The sequence below is a fragment of the Acartia tonsa genome, unplaced genomic scaffold (assembly GCF_053477335.1).
Source record: "Acartia tonsa isolate MP-2025a unplaced genomic scaffold, ASM5347733v1 sca1, whole genome shotgun sequence".
Classification (NCBI taxonomy): domain Eukaryota; kingdom Metazoa; phylum Arthropoda; class Copepoda; order Calanoida; family Acartiidae; genus Acartia; species Acartia tonsa.
The window spans coordinates 207,066-225,099 of NW_027649595.1; the positions used below are offsets into that span (position 1 = coordinate 207,066).

Consider the following 18,034-nt stretch of genomic DNA (forward strand, 5'->3'; position numbering starts at 1 on the left):
TTAAAAAATAAAGTAAAGTATAATATCAAAAGAACAACCTTTACACAATAAAAAATGTTCTAAATAATAAACTAAAACACAAATTCTTAAAAATATGTAATAGCAACTCTGAAAAAATGCATTAAACATTTAAAATAAAAAAATACTTGATAATATAAAAGACTCGTATAAATTTAATATTGTATGAAGCGAATAATTTTAAGTTTTACAACATTCCCGGCAACGGAAGAGCTTCATACAGATGTTGATCATATTACTTTGTGAACAGGACTTAAAGGAGTCCTCAAACAGTGTGGACAGTACAAACGATTTATGGCTGGTTTGAACACTAAACATAACAAAAGAGTTATTAGCAATAGAGGATAAAAAAAACATCTTTATGCACAGTTCTGAGTTTAAACATAAAATTACAATAAAAAATTTGATTAAGTGCCAGACAGAATAAAAAATCACATAATAAAATCATGATAAAATGAAAATATAAAGACTTGTTATTAGATGATTGGTTTAATCAAAACATGTATGTTAAAGAGTTTCAGAAATCAGAAGGCTGGATGATCCCAGATAAAACACTGGTTTAAATATTCTCAGATTCCTAGGAGATTTGGTCTCCCCAGTTTAATAAAAGAAATTTGAAGACAACACAAAGATTCTTCATTAAGAACATAAATCTTACATATCTTAGAATAAAGATCTTGTTAGATTGTGACACTGAATTCTGGAGTAACACAAGACTTATTTGGAGATATTTCTTGCCAGAGAGTAGCATTCTTGAAAGATTCAGTAATATAGCCAACACAATAATGACTATCCAGGACAAAGTCAATTCATTAATCAAATAACTGAACTGAAATTGGACATGACTCATGCAATTGTTAGAGGGCAATTTGCTAGCATGAATGTCCTGCGTTTTATTATTGCAATAATTAAGAACACTTTCAGTTTCATCACATTCAGATCTCTCTGGTAAAGTAGGAAAGAAGGTTTCCTCACTCCTGCACTCATTAAAAGTATTACTATCAATTCTCAATAATTGATATGGTGCATTTTTATACTGACTAACAGATTCAGCTAGGTAAATATTGAAATGATTTACATTTCCATTTACTATCTTGTTTACCTTACTAAATGTATCATGAGGGCCACCATAGCAGTAGTAAGAGCCAAATATATCTTTAAATGGGCTCTTATAAACACCTATGCCAGAAGGAAGAGTAAATATCAATACTGGATCTAATTCTGTAGATTTGAGGCCAATTAATAGTCCAACCTTGGCTCCACCAATATACTTAGGAAGATTAACTTCATCTGAATAACCAAGGAAATTCACAGCCTCATTGTTAACTTCAGAAAGATCATACAATGGAAACTTGTTGGAAATTCTTTTCATTCCTTGAGCTTGGATCTCAAAGTATTCTCCAGTAGGTGTTGGACCAAGAATCATCTGATATGTTCCATAGTCAGACCAAACTTTACCACCAGAAACAACACTAATGGTACTAACTTCCTTATTAACAACTCTCATGCCAATTTCATGAGCAAGTTGTCCATCAACCAGGTGCTGATTGGCACCTCGATCAAATAAACATAACACCTTTTGATTGTTAATGTTTAAAATTTGCATGATATGCATGGATTCATTATTGCTTTCTCTTTTAACAGTTGAAGGAAAAAGCTTTGCTGCTGTTCCACTTGAGGTATCAAATACTGGTGGTGGAGTAGTGTAATCAGGTTCTTTTGCAATTGACTTCTGTGTAGATTTGTGTCTTGTACCAACTACAACTTGAAATTGACTTGCAAGATTAACAGGTGCTTTTAGCAATTTAGGAGAAAATCCAGGAATATACCTTCCTAAGGCTCTAAGAATGTCTATATTATTAGGTTTTGTATGATCTGGATCAAAACAGAAGAGAATCGAATAGCTGAATTTCTTACTTCTCCACACAGATAAATAATGGCACTCCTTGCAGATAAGTTCTTTGGGAATATATTCAAGGTTTCCACAAGACTTAGAGTTACACAATTCAGATGACTGCAGGCATACAAGGCAATGCTTCCATGGGAACCTTTTTCTTTCTTCAACTCGTTCCCTGGGACTCTTATAAAAGAAATCACAACAGTCCTTTAATTGATGATCATGGCCATCTAATACACAAGGAAATTCAAATTGAGATATTGGTTTGCTTTTAGGATTATCACTTGACTCTTCAGAACTGGGATAATCCCTATCCAAAGAGGTAGCTTGGTTGCTTGAAGAGTTGAGCAATACAAATTGATTAGGCACAGGAATATCTTCAGTTCGTGCAACAACATCAAATGATTGATAACTTTGATTAACAGCTGCAACTAACAAATCAAAGGAGATCTTTCCTTGAATACGAATAGTGTCTTGATCCATAGCTATCATCTTATCAGTAAATTTTAGCTTAGCATGTAGAGGTACAAGGGTAAGCAATAGGTATAGAAAATCTTGAGAGTATATGTAGTTTTCAGCTTCTTCATGTGGGATGTCTTTATGATTAAGTAACTTTTTGATTTTTTGAATTGAAGAATTTAAAGTTCTGTAGTAAGCCAAGTTTGATAATACATTTTCATTGTTTGAAGGCTTAGAAAGTTCCTTCACAGGATTAAGTAAATCACAAGTAATTGTTTTAATATCTCCATATCTATGGATTAACAATCTTTTCATGCCCTCATAATCATGCATACATTCAGACACTTCTTCTTGGATGTTTACTTCTAAGAATTTATTGTAAAGTAACTCAGCTCTCTGCTCAGGTATATCAAAATCTTCAGTGTATGCTGAAAATCTTCTAAAGAACTCATAAACAGATATCAAAGAATTGTTTGAAAACTTGGGTAGATTATCAAATATAATCTTTGCCTGTGACTTCTTATACATGCCATGCTTCTGGTACAGCACTCTAACATCAGAACACCAATTGATGGCATTTTCTATCATGTCAGCTACTTCCTCACATAGACTGATATCATGATCAGGAAGAATCATGTAGGAATGAAGATATGTTTGAAGAAGTTTTTGTTGACTGTCAATAGTCAAAAGCTGATTTTTGTAGATATCAGCTAGTGTGCACTCAGATATGGTTGACAAGTTAGGAGAAATAAGTCTCCCCAAGCAATTCATATTAGTAATTAGAAGTTTTTCATGAATACTGTATGACTTGTTGCTTTCAGCATCAGAAACTAGGTGTTGATATGTTGTATTCATCTCTGATGAAGTGTTATAGGTAACTGCATTCATGAGAAAGTCTACACACCCCACCCGAAGGTGTGTTAGGTTAGAAAAAACCCCCCGCAGAAACGGTTTACATAGGATGTACTGGGACCTCATGGTGGTTTCAGAACATGCTTTCCCTAAATTGAGTTAGTAGCTTCCTATAGTAGAAAATTTTAAAATTACTTTTGGTGATCAAATTTTACTTTTAGTTTTAGACTAACTTCACCTAACCTGCTTTATTGTCTTATTTTGTCTTTCATGTTTATCATGCAAATTCGCTCACATTACAGTTGAAATGACAGATATTGGAGTTTTATTAAAAGGTCTCTAAAATTTTTCTAGCTCTAATACTTTTTGATATATCTTATTTCAAAGTTTTGCTGTAAAATCATCTTTTCCAAAGCAAAAAGTTGAAAAATAATATTAGTTATATTAGAGAAAATTACAGGTATCTTCATCTAAATCTCTCTAATATTGCTCCAAATTGACCAAATTGGACAGTTAAGGTGCCTAAAACTATCTACATTCAATGGAAAATCCAAATACATATTTTTAAAGACTATATAAGCCAATAGGAGCATACTGAAGTGATTTTTATTAATGCTAAATGAAAAAATATTTCCTGTTTTTTTTAAATAAATTGAAATATATTCGACTTTAGCAAGGATTTTAAGGTAAGTTATGGTGTATAAAGTTGTCACTTTGTAATTAGAAAGCCAATAAAACACAATCATCTGATATTTTGAACAAATAGAAACATATCTTAAGAAAAATAGACATAATCATAGGAAATAAACTAAAAATTGGTTAGAATTTTAAGCATTTCCAAGCAGTTTACAAATGTAATCTTCTAATTCTAGTAATGTTTTCTAAGAATAGTTTATTGGCCTTTTAAATTTCTTATAACATTATGAAAAAAAATTAGTTTTTGCCACCTTAACTAAGAAAACATAGTAATTAAAAGACTTTCATAAATGATCTCACATATAATAAAAGAAACAATTTATTCTTAGGCCACACTTTTTTGTTAATATACACTATTAGGTACTTTAAACTAGTACTGTGATTTTTAAAATCATAAATCATAATTAATTAGGATTTTCTATTAACTTAAAACACCTTTTACATTATTAAAAATGACTTAAAAGTGATTTTTAATTAATTAAATTACATTTGTTTTTTTTTATATTACATTTTAGCGTTCTCCTGTTGACTTATAAAGTCTCAAAAAGTGTGGATTTGGATTGTCCATTGAATGTAGATAGTTTTAGGCACCTTAACTGTCCAATTTGGTCAATTTGGAGCAATATTAGAGAGATTTAAATGAAGATACTTGTAATTTACTCTAAAATAACTAATTTTATATTTCAACTTTTTGCTGTGTAAAAGATGATTTTTAGCAATACTTTGAAATAAGATATCTCAAAAAGTATTAGAGCTAGAAAAATGTTAGAGACCTTTTTATAAAGCTCCAATATCTATCATTTCAACTGTAATTTGAGCGAATTTGCATGATAAAAATGAAAGGCAAAATAAGACAATAAAGCAGGTTAGGTGAAGGTAGTCTAAAAATAAAAGTAAAATTTGATCACCAAAAGTAATTTTAAAATTTTCTACTATGGGAAGCTACTAACTAAATTTAGGGAAAGCATGTTCTGAAACCACCATGAGGTCCCAGTACATCCTGTGTAAACCATTTCTACGGGGGGTTTTTTCTAACCTAACACGCCTTCGGGTGGGGTGTGTCTAGTTCTGTAGGAGAACTCTGACAAGCAAATAAAATGATTTTTTTTTTTAGTACAAAATTTAGATGCAGTGTTTTGAAAGAATTAAAATCATCCTACACTAAATTAAAATACTGTGGTTTGAATGACTATTAGGATTTCATATCACTGGTTTCTAGAATGGTATAGTAAACTCTAAACAGATTTCTATTAGAACTGTAGCGGCAAAATAATGGTTCCACTAAAACCATTTCTTCTTGAGAGTGAAAGTTTAAACACATTCTAAATGATTCAATTATTGATACGGTCTGAGGATTTAGTCACTGTTGAATAAAATAAACACCAGCTTAGTTTTATAATTTATTTCACAAAGGTACTTAATAACTTCTGGCACTTATCACTACTGTTTACAGTACATTAATAAAACTCAAGTTGTTCTAATAGAATTGATCATTTTCCTCTGAAATAATCAAAAAATAAAGTAAAGTATAATATCAAAAGAACAACCTTTACACAATAAAAAATGTTCTAAATAATAAACTAAAACACAAATTCTTAAAAATATGTAATAGCAACTCTGAAAAAATGCATTAAACATTTAAAATAAAAAAATACTTGATAATATAAAAGACTCGTATAAATTTAATATTGTATGAAGCGAATAATTTTAAGTTTTACAACACACAGCATATTTGGAATACTTTTACTTACATATTGATGGACACACCCAACATACAGAATAGCTATACTAAATAAGATATAGATGGAGAGTTTTCATAGAATACTTATTATTTATTAACAGGCCTTCGGACACAACCTTAAATATAGAGTAGCTCTTACAATAAAGACTTACAATGAAATAATTAATGAAATACAAAATGCTTGAAATCATTATTTTCAATTCGAAACAGGTATTCATTAAATAATGTTTATCCCAGGTGCAAGAACAATTAACAATTCGTCATGAACATTAACAAGTGTCGTATCTGCTGGAAGAGATTATCTAGTAGGAGCAGTTTAACAACACATAAGAGAATTCATACAGGAGAGAAGCCATACAAATGTGACACTTGTGAAATGGCGTTTTCAAACAGTAGTGCATTAACAAATCATAGAAGAATCCATACAGGAGAGAAGCCATACTCTTGTGATTCTTGTGAAAAGACTTTCACACAAAAAAGTCATTTAACCCTTCATAAGAAGAGCCATACAGGAGAGAAGCCCTACTCTTCTGGTACATGTGGAAAGACTTTCGCACGAAAAAGTCAATTAACTGTTCATAAGAGAGTTCATGCTGGTGAGAAGCCATACTCTTGTGAAATATGCAATAAATCTTTTAAATCAAATTCAGAATTGTCACAGCACAAGAAAACAGCTGCACATCTCAAGAAGTTAGAATCTACTAAGAATACAGTTCCAGCTTCTGCTTCTACCAGTTTTGTTGATTGTGGTGAAGCTGATATTAAACTAGAAATAAAAGAAGAAGAAACTCTTGATGAGGATCCTCTCTGTATATGATTTAATGTTGATTACAAGAACTTTTATCATGATATCATGTATAAACCGTTTTTTTTTTCATTTAATGTCTCAATTAAAGAATTAATTCAATTATATCAGTTCTTATATTTTATTTTTTCTTTGTAAAAGGGGACTATGCAGGAACTAGAGCAAGTAATGTTAAAAAGGTGGTATTTTTCTGCTTATTTTCCATAATAGTATGTGTTCTTAGTCTTTAAAACAGGAGTAGAACACTAGAATATGGCATGGCAGTAGCTTTGAAAAAAAAAAAAACGGTGGCCGAACTACCAAAAACAAAAAAAAAATTTTCTCTTTAAATAGACAATTTTGAATCCTTTGATACAAACTTTTTTTTCCAAAAAATATTTCCTTTTATTTCACCTGACAATTTTGGTTTTCTTTGAGTTTTCTTGAGCTTTCTTGAGTTTTCTTATATGAAATACCCGAATTTATAAATTTTGTAAAATAATATCTAATGTATATTTACTATTTTTCTACTTTTTAATTTAACAATATTTTGTTCAAAAGTACTTTTATTATTCTGCAAATCAAAACAGATTTTTTTTGTTGCATTATACTAATTTTTTTCAGATAATAAAAATGAAAAGTTAAATTCTTAGATACATCATTGGAACAAATATATAAGATAAATCAGGTAAAAATGATAAAATATGATAAAATTGACAATCCTCCCTATCCTAGAAAATAGTCATTTTTGGGCATGTTTTTATAGTTTTCAATATAATTCCTTTTGTAAAATCTCTTATATGACTGGATCTACACATAAAACATTGAAAATTGAATTTTGGCACTTTCCCTATAGAGGCTAGTGGTGCAAACGACCCCCCAAAACACTAAAATTATGAATTCTGAGCTTATTTCTAAAGATATCAAGCTGATTTTTTTACTAATTTTTTCTTCTTCACATAACTGAACTAAGTAACTATTATTATTTTTAACTCTACACAAGTATTCCATTTTTTTTATTTATTCCGGGTGCAAGAACAATAAATAATCCATCATGAACAAGTGTCATATCTGTGCTAATGAATTCTCTACAAAAAGCAATTTAACAGTACATATGAGAATTCATACAGGAGAGAGGCCATACTCTTGTAATACATGTGAAAAGACTTTCTCACGACCAGATGCATTTGCTGAACATAAAAGAATTAAAGCAGGAGAAAAACCATATTCATTTGATATATGTGAGAAAGAATTCTCTGTAAAGAGTAATTTAACAGTGCGTATGAGAATTCATACAGGAGAGAGACCATATAAGTGCAGTGCATGTGAAAAGGCATTCTCACGACAAGATGCATTAGCTTAGCATAAGAGGATTCATACTGGAGATAAGCCATACAAATGCGATTTGTGTGAAAAAGCTTTTTCACAACAAAGTACATTAACTTCTTCATAATAGGATCCATACAGGAGAGAAGCCTTACTCTTGTGATACATGTGAAAAGGCTTTCTCACATCAAAGTGCATTAACTCGTCATACGAGGATCCATACAGGAGAGAAGCCATACTCTTGTGAATTATGCCAGTAATCTTACAAAACTAGTACACAATTGACAATACATAATAAATCAGCTGGACATCTTAAGAAGATAGAATCTACTAAGAATACAGTTCCACCTTCTACTTCTACTAGTTTTGTTGATTGTGGTGAAGCTAATATTAAACTAGAAATTAAAGAAGAAGAAACTATTGGTGTAGATCCTCTCTTTGTGTAGGATAAGATTGAGGCTGAGAATGTTGAAGAAACTAAAAACAGAAAATATAATAAGGAATTAAGGATATAGAATCTTTTTCTTGTAAACATAATTCTGATTAGGATAGAAACTATGATATTGTGTGACACTGACAAAAGATTAAATTTGTGTATTCTCCTCAATGTAAATTTTACAACGTTGTATTTAATTAATTTTTCCAAATAATATTTGTAAATATTTTTTACTAGAAATGGTAATTATGATGCTCTAACCATGCGGGCTACCCTCTTTGTGTGTGTGTGTGTTTAGCCCTTGTTTTTTAGAGCCAGGACCTAAGTAGTCATGTACCTATTTCAACTAAGTATAAAACAATAATATAATTATTTTTACTCTATTTATTTCTGAAGATTTCTTATTGCTTACTTATTCTATCTATAATACAAAGTAGAACGATGTCTGTCCGTCTGTCCGTCTGTCCGTCTGACCGTCTGTCCGTCTGTCTGTCCGTCCGTCCCTTAAGATCTCGGTAACCACTGAACCGATCGGATTCTACTCTTCAGGGTATATACCTATTGGTCCTGTGGTGGTTTTAAGCTATTTTCTAGGGGGGTGGGACACCCCCAACCCCCCCAAAAACAAAAAAATCCCCCCCCCCATTTTTTTTTTTTTTTTTTTTTTTTTTTTTTTGCAGAAGATTTCCTTGGTCCTTTGTTCAATAATATTTTTTATTCCAGCATTTATTTTGAATGAAAGAATAGCAACATTCTCTCACTAAAAACAATAAATATTAATTTTTTACGAATTTCGCCTTAATTTTTTTTATCACCTCTTGGGGCAAAGCCCCTAGAGGCTAGGGGCGAAGCCGCTAGTCTATAATACAAAGTAGCTTGATGTCTGTCCGTCTGACCGTCTGTCCGTCTGTCTGTCTGTCCCTAAAGATCTCGGTAACCACTGAACCAATCGGATTCTACTCTTCAGGGAATATACCTACTGGTCCTGTGGTGGTTTTAAGCTATTTTCTTGGGGGGTGGGACACCCCCAACCCCCCCAAAAATAAAAAAAATCCAACCCCCAAATTTTTTTTTTAAATTTTTTGTAAAATCTCAGTAACTGCTGATCAAATTGGGCTCTACCCTTCTAGGAATATACCTACTGGTCCTCTGGTGGTTTTAAGCTATTTTCTTTGGGGGTGGGACACCCCAACCCCCCCAAAAATAAAAAAATCCCCACTTCCCAAATTTTTTTTTTCAATTTTTTTAAAACAAAAACCAGTAATTGGGGTGGGGGAACCCCACTGCAACATGGGGCGAAGCCCCCGTGAATACCCCCCCCCAAAAAAATAAAAAAAAATATTTTAATTTTTGTGTATGCGAACAACCTAGGTCTAATTTTTACAAAGTGAAATTTTTGTGTATACGGCAAACAACCTGGGTTTAATTTGTACAAATAAAAATTTTTGTGCATAAAGCGCACAACCTGGGTTTAATTTTACCACAGAGTAATTAAACAAAGAATAATTTTTTGAATATTTCTATTAAGGAGGGTTGACTTCCCAAAACTATATAGGGCGAAGCCCCTAGAGGCTAGGGGCGAAGCCGCTAGTACTTTTCATGATGAAAGCAAATAATGATCAGAAAGCTGGAAGTTTCTTTGTTTCTTCCAATTTAAAATAAAAGCTGTTAAACTTTAGATCACTAGGTATTGTTTTACAAAATGAAATGTGAGATTTTTGAATATCTGTATTTGTAGTTCTCTGTCTGAGTATTTGATTAATATAGATATTGTTTTCCCCCTGGATAAAACTCTTACAACAATTACTATTCCTAATACTAACTAACAACTAAAGACAGAATTTTACTCAAGATAAAAATTTTAATCTATACTCTTATCTATAAATATTATTTTTCTTACTCTTTCATTTTGATCTTCTTATTTATTAGACTTGTGTTACTTGTAAAATAATAATTATATGTTTATTTTCGGACAGAATATAGAATGAAATAAGTCCCAAGATTATAAAGCTGAAGTTGATAGAATTGAAAGAAAAAAGAAAGAAAAACTAGTGTAAGTTTTATCTTAACAAATTGAAGTAAGTAAATGTTTATCTATCCATATAAAGAGACTTTGCTTACCACTGATGATGATGATTGTAGCCACGTTCTCTCTTGTATCAGGATTGTCATCAAGTCTCGTTATTAAGTTGCAGGAATGAAGCCACTTCTTTAGGCTTATTCCACAGATCTGTGGGGGTAAATGTTGTTGGATTTTTGGGGCAGTTGAAGAGGTGAGTTACGTCATGTGGAGAGTTATTGCAGAGGGGACAGGTATTAGGTATGGTTGGATCAAGTCTGTTTCTGTAGTCATTCAGATTTCTGCCAAATCCAGACCGAAGTCTTGATAATTCTGTACGGACTTTCCTGGGCAGACTTTCTTCCTCTGTATTTAGAGGCGGTGCTTTCCGTTTCAGAACTCTATTATCAGCATAATTGGCGATAGTTCTGTTTACTGCTGTTGTGTGTAGATGTTTTAATCCAGCTTTGTGGCTGGGTTTATCAACTACTGGTAGGCATTGTTGAATGTCGTCTTTATAGTGAAGGATGGTTTTCTTCATATTTCTCGGTGGTGGTGGTCTGTCAAGATGTTCTTGTCCAGGGTGTCCAGGTAGGTGGTTGGTAAGCAAGAACTGTTTGGTCAGTAGCATGGCGTGGGGTTGAATAGGTAGAACCTTAGTCTAATGGTGGATGTGGTCCAAACTCGCAATTTTTAGGCATCCAGTGGCAATTTTCAGTGCTTGATTTTGAATTATCTGTAGTTTATTCCAGAGATGGGGAGAAATAATAGGAGCCCAAATCTGGCAGCCATATTCCAATACACTTCTGCAGATTGATTTATAGGTGTTAATAATTGTTTTTTTTATCGCAGCCCCAGTTGGTGCCAGCTAAGCATTTAAGAATATTGATTTTTTTCTTAGCATTATCAATTGCATTTTGGATATGATGGCAAAATTTATGTAATGTATCAAAAGTAACTCCTAATAGCTTTGGTTTGTTTTCTAATCTGACAAGTTGATTTCTGAGAAAGACTTGAGGGTGAATTTTATAATCTTTGGTATCCGGCGAAAATAGTGTTACTGTAGATTTTTCTGGTGATACTAGCAGTTCCCTTTCTTCCAGAAAATTAAGTAGGGTTTCCAAGTAAACATTAATTTGACTAGTTAAAGCATCTATATTAGTTCCAGACGCATATATAGAAATGTCGTCTGCATATTGCACAATTTCAATTCCTTTTGGAGGGAGAGGAATTTTGGCCAGGTAAAAACTGAAAAGAAGTGGAGATAAGACAGCTCCTTGAGGGACTCCAGTACGGACATTTCTGGAGGATGATTTCTTATTCCTAAATTGAACACAGGATTGTCTTCCTCTGAGATAACAGTTTAGCAATCTCTTGATGTGGCCCGGTGGTGATGTTTCATTGAGTCCATTGATGAGCTTATCATGGTTGACCATATCAAATGCTTTGGATAAGTCAAGCTGTACCAAAGCAGTTCTGTCAGGCGGCGGATTTAGGTGACAGCTTTGTTAAAATCGTGAAGAGCAGTGACAGTTGAATGGTTTTTCCTGAAACCATGTTGAAAAGATGGTACTTCAAGGTGTTCATCAAGAGTTGGGAGGATGAGTCGTTCTAAAATCTTAATAGCAGGGCATAGTAGAGAAACGGGACGGTAGGATGTGGCTTCACTGTGGTCTTTTCCAGGTTAAGGCAGAGGAACAATTAGTGATTTTTTCCAGATTGCTGGGATCTGGCTGGAGGACACAGACAAATTAAAAATTTTGGTAAGGTAGTTAATACCAAAAGGTCCCAAATGTTTAAGATGGAGATTTGACATTTTATCTGGGCCTAGTGCTTTGGAGGCCTTACTATTCTTGATGGCCTCTTTAGTAGCTTCGTCTGTGTGAAGTTCTGGAGTCTCCAGGTTATTTTTCATGATGTTATCTTTTACAATTCTGCTAAATCTGGAGCTTTTGTGATGTACGACTGCAGAGTATTGTTTGTTAAAGTTGTTAGCGATTTTAGCTGGGCAGGATATGTATTTACCTTTGAATTTGATGGGTTGATTACCAGAAATGCTATTTTTACCATTTAACCGTTTGATAAGTTTGAAAAGTTTTGATGAATTTGGGGATATTTCTTCTACGGTTTTTTTCCATTTTTCTTTTTTATGTTCAAAAATAAGGGAGCTAATTTCGATATTTAACCTTGGAATTTCTTCAGAGGTAGGATCTGATGTTCTGAGTGTATCTCTAAGTTCCATTTTTCTGGCAGCCTCAGTTGGAATTCCAGGGTAAACCTCCTTTATTCTTCCTGAGGGGATGCAGATTTTTGAAACTTTGTTGATAATTTTTCTGAATTTAATTTCTGCAGCATAAACATCTATTGGTTCAGGACATTTGGAAAATTCCTCTTCAGTTAATTTGGTGTAATCATTCTATTTAGCTTTGTTGAAATTTGTGAAGGTTTTCTTTTCACTTAATGATTTTTCTATTCTAGCTGAAACAGATATGATTACAGGTAAATGGTCAGATCCGAAAGTTGTCTCAGTGTCCCAGTCACATACAGGTAGTAAGGAGAAGCTGGCCAGGCTAACATCTGGTGATGTAGGTTGGCCATTTGTGGGAACTCTGGTTGCTTTTTCTGTGTTTAGAACTCCAAAATCAGAGTTGCCAATTTCTTCAGCAAAAACGGCGCCTCTGGGATCTTGAATAGAGGAGTTCCAAAGGGTGTCGTGTGCATTAAGATCTCCAACAACTATTACATCAGATGTAGGTAGAAATTTGGAGAGAGATGGTGTGTAACCAGCTGAACAACTTCCGGTGGGTGGTATATATAGGTTGATAATCTGGATGTTGTTAATTTTGATTGCTTGATACTCGGTATGTTCGTCATTTATGTTGGGTAGGATTTGAAAACTGATGTTCTTTTGAATGAGGAAAGCTACTCCTCCACCAGTATCTTTCAGCCTGTCTTTTCTTATTAAAATAAAATCCCCAAGATCATTTAGTTGAACTTTTTCACTTAATTTAGCTTCTTAAAAGGCAGCGATTTTTATTTCCTTCTTTTTCATCCAATTTAAAATTTCTATTACTTTATTTCTTAACCCATTGCAGTTGAATTGAAGAATTTTGAAATCTATAAATTCCGGTTCAGGCTGTTTGATATTCTGTTGTTGTAGACATGGCGGGCATTTCGAGGTGTTGTTTTAGTCGCGGTGGTTCTTCAGTCCACTACAGTTATCCTTTTTCCTGACATGACACCAAGCCTTGCATTTTGTACAAAAAAATGATTTGGTTTTCCAATTGACTATTTTCTTACAGACCGGACAGTTAGGATTTGTTGGACCAGGATTAGGTTCTATACCAGCCATTAGAAGCAGAATTTTTATTAGGCTAGCAGGACAGAATGTTGAGTAAGGCGAGAAAAAACTTCATAAGGTGTGGATATGAAGGCTTGGTGACGTCTCCTGATATGTTGAGAGAGTGTGGAGTGGACGAAGAACTTTGCAATCTTGTGGGACTGACAGATGCACCGCGTGTAGGCTTCTTCTCGGCTTACCACTGAAATGATTCAGTTCTCTTTTTAAGGAATCTTTATATAAGTGTAGGTTTGGTTTGTTTCCTTCTTTGCTGGAGTGTAGTGTGGAAAAAGGCCACAAGGAATATTTAAATTCTTTTTCTTTTATTTAAGATAAGAAAGGTTTCCACGAAAGGTTTTAGGTTATACGGTTCAGGATAGCTGAATAAGCCCTGCAAGGTAGGGCTCCAGGAGTGGATAGGCATTAAGAAGAAAAAAACTCACCTAATTTATTTCTTAATAAGAAGGGGGGAGGGCGGTTGCTTATGCTCGCTAGGCATTTTGTGGAAACCTTTCTATACTATATTTTACTTAAAATGTTTCTTATATACTCATTATTTTTCAGATGAATAAATGAAATGAAATGATATGAAAAAAGAGTAATTCTTTAACCCTTCCTAGAAACCAACTGTTGAGATAAAAATTAGGTTATAAAATTTAAAAATGCTGAGCAGTTACTTTTTTTATCAATTCTAATTTCTGTTAATGCTCTCTCGTCCTTTATTTACCCCCTTATTTTTATTTACCCTAGAACAGTGGTCTCCAGTGTTTGTAATATATTATCTCAGGCGAAAATTTGTTTATACCAAAACTTCATTTTGGGAAAAACTTTTTTATAGTTTTAGATATTTAGGCCTATTTTCATGGGATTTTTAATTTTTATTGCTAAAGTCATTAGAAAATAATTTCCAGTCATCAATTTAGGCTATTTGATGTCTAACTGCTTATAAATAATATGATGTATGTTTGTCTGTTGCATGAAGTAAATTGTACAAGAATTCCTGTTCCTCTCGTTCAGATTTTTCAATACATAATAAATCAGCTTGACATGTCAAGAAATTTTGGTGAAATTAATGTCATTACTGAACATAATTATCATCAGACATTATTCTGATTAGGACAGAATAGGTCTATTGATGTTGTGAAACATACAATTCAAATATGACAAACTAAATGCTGTTACAAAAATATTCAGTAGATTTAATGTTGGTAATATATATTAATGTATTTAATGTGTTTTTTGTTTTTAAGCTTTAATGTAAACTTTTATCCCTAATATTCTTAATGCAGAATTTTTATGAGCATTATCTAAATTAATTTAGACTTTTAAAATCTTGTTTATTATTATTTCATTATCTTATATTCATTTTGATTATTTTTGTAAAAATAAAAAATAAAATAAAATAAGATTTAAGATAAAGGAGAAATAACACGTCAAATTTGAGTTGAAAGTAAGTTAGCTTTTAACAAGTAGTACATGACATTAAATTAAACAGCACAGCATATCTACAGACACAACCTGCTACATTAGATATGAATGAAAGGGGGAACGTTTTTATATAGTACATCTAGAATACTTTTGCCCACATAGTAACAAACGTACAGACACATTTTAAATATAGAGTAGCTCTCACAATAAAATCAGTATTTAAAATGATAATAGTTAAATTATAAGGGCTTGAAATAAATATTTTGATTTTAACTTATTTATCAATTTAAATTTGTTTTATATTAGGTGCAAGAACAATTAATAATCCATGATGAACAAGTGTCATATCTGCTCCAAGGAATTCTCTACAAATGGTAATTTAACAAAACACATGATAACTCACACAGGAATGAAGCCATTCAAATGTGACACATGTGATAAAGTTTTCCTTACAAATAGTAGTTTAACTATCCACAATAGGATCCATACAGGAGAGAAGCCATACTCTTGTGATACATGTGAAAAGGCTTTCTCTCGACCAAGTAATTTAGCTAACCATAAGAGGACCCATCCAGGAGAGAAGCCATACTCTTGTGGTACATGTAAAAAGACTTTCAAGAGACAATGTGAATTAAACATACACAATAAGATCCACACAGGAGAGACGCCATACGCCTGTGATACCTGTGACAGGGCTTTCTCTCATCCAGGTCATTTAACTATACATAAGAGGAGCCATAAGTCCAGTTGGAATATTGTTACACCTTCTGCTTCTACCAGTTTTGTTGGTTGTGGTGAAGCTAATATAAAGTTGGAAATAAAAGAAGAAGAAACTCTTGATAAGGCTCCTATATCTATAAAGATTGAGGCTGAGAGTGTGGAAGTAATTATAAAAGAGGAAATAAAGGAGGAAGAAGGAATTGAGAGTGAAGAATTTGTTTAACTAAATAAAAATAAAAATGTTTTATAAATGCTTGGACCTTAATTGCCATTTTGTTGTAAATGTCTTTTAAAAAGGGATTAATTATGTGTATTTATGTTTGTATTTAAGATTTGATAATATGTGTAAATAATATTGCTTTTCCAAAAATAATTTTTAAGAAAAAATCATAATTCTTTTAAAAGAATGTTATTGGTATAAAATTTTTACAAATCTTAAAAATAGGTGTTTGCTTTTTATGGTTATTGTTTAAACAAAATACTAATTGATAAAAATTGTAAAAAAATTTTTAAAATCATTTAGATACTGTTTCTGTTATATATTTTTTCTGTCCTTCTCTTGAATGCTAAAATACACCTACTTTAATTTTTGTGAACCAATATTTATTTAGTATTTATAATTGTATGTTTATTTTCAGACAGAATATAAAATGAAAGAAGACTAAATATTATTAAAAAATGAAATAGGACTAAATATTATAAATCTTAATATTGAAGCATAAAAAGAAACAAAAGATATACCTAGGTATGTTTTATTTTATAAAATGAAAGTAAAAAAATGTCTGTCTGTCCATATAAAACGATTTTGCTTACAATTGAAATGATTTAAAGGAATATTTATAAGTATGTGTTTTTTGTTGGAATATAGTACAAACCTATACCTAAGGGAAAAAGGCTACTGGAAAAATTCCAATTCTTTTTTTTCTTTTTTTTTAAATAAGATTTGTTTTCCCTCTCTATTTCGAGGTAGTCTTTTGTTTATTTGTGTTTTACTTTAGGTCAGGTTAGGTTAGGTTATATTGGGTACAGGTATTAGAAATTGGATACTGGAATTGCTTTAGATATAAATATTTATCTCAGTGAAAAAGCTTTCAGACAACAAAGTGGATTAACTATTTATAAGAGGATTTATACAGGTGAGAAGCCATACTCTTGTGACATGTGCCAGAAATATTATAAATCAAAATCACAATTTTTCATTTACATGATAAATCAGTTGGACACCTCAAGAAGTTAGAATCTACTAAGAATACAGTAACACCCTTTATTTCTACCAGTTTTGTTGATTGTGGTGAAGCTGATATAAAACTAGAGATAAAAGAAGAAACTCTTGATGAGGATCCTCTGTGTATCAACATACAGGCTGAGAGTGTGGAAGTAATTATAAAAGAGGAAATAAAGGAGGAAGAAGGAATTGAGAGTGAAGAATTTGTTTAAGTAGATAACAATAATAAATGAATAAAATTAGATTGCGAATTTGTTGTAAACATCTTTTAACAAGAGCTGTATTATATTTCAGATTTGATGTATTTCGTAAACAATATTGCTTCTCCAAAATCAATTTGAAAGAAAAAATCATAATACTTAGAAAAAAATGTTATTTATAATTATATCCATTTTAAATAGGTAATTTTGTATATATTTTGTTTCCTAATTTACCCTAACCTATGTAAGAAGAAAACTAATTGATAAAAAAAATTAATGCTTTTCAAATAATTCATTAGATACTGATCTGTTTATATATTTTTTCTGTCCTTCTCTTGAATGCCAAATTACCTATCTAATTTTTGTTAACCAATATATATATTTACCATTTTCTCATATTTAATTAGTTCTCATAATTAAAATTGTTTAACTTGTAAAATAATAATTTATGTTTATTTTCAGACAGAATATAAAATGAAATAAGACTTATGATTATAAAGCTGAGGTCAATAGAATAGAAGACGTAGGTAAGTTTTTATGGAACAATTTATAGAAAGTAAATGTCTGTCTGTCCATTTAAAAAGGATTCCCTTACAACTAAAATGAAAAATAATTTTAAGGACAAAATCATGATAATTAAAAAAATGTTATTGCGACCTATAAATTTTTGAAATGTTTAAATATGTAGGTAGTATCTTATACTTTGTTTCCTTTCTTGTTTATTGTTTGAATGTAAATCTACGTTGCCCTAACCCTGCGGGGCTAACTTGAACCAATTTAACCTAACCTAAGCTTGAGGAATACTTGATGTATAGATGATATAAAATGTAAAAATAATTATACAGTAAAACCT

At 31.7% G+C, this 18,034-nt stretch overlaps 2 protein-coding genes across 3 annotated transcripts; both read left to right on the top strand.

Annotated features, from left to right (window-relative positions):
- Nucleotides 1-5,850: 5,850 nt before the first annotated feature.
- LOC145310479 (uncharacterized) lies at nt 5,851-6,918 on the top strand. The gene has a single exon (XM_080150430.1). It carries the CDS (start codon nt 5,926-5,928, stop codon nt 6,478-6,480), a length of 555 nt encoding a protein of 184 aa, XP_080006556.1. The 5' UTR covers nt 5,851-5,925; the 3' UTR covers nt 6,481-6,918.
- A 3,244-nt stretch (nt 6,919-10,162) lies between these two features.
- Nucleotides 10,163-16,395, top strand: LOC145310457 (uncharacterized). Of its 2 annotated transcripts, none has more exons than XM_080150411.1 (2): nt 10,163-10,262; nt 15,343-16,395. In XM_080150411.1, the coding sequence occupies exon 2, from the start codon at nt 15,365-15,367 to the stop codon at nt 15,977-15,979; it is 615 nt and encodes a 204-aa protein (XP_080006537.1). In that variant the 5' UTR covers nt 10,163-10,262; nt 15,343-15,364; the 3' UTR covers nt 15,980-16,395. The 2 variants fall into 2 exon arrangements, with proteins under 2 accessions (XP_080006537.1, XP_080006536.1); XM_080150410.1 differs by lacking the exon at nt 10,163-10,262 and adding an exon at nt 14,171-14,254.
- Nucleotides 16,396-18,034: the final 1,639 nt, after the last annotated feature.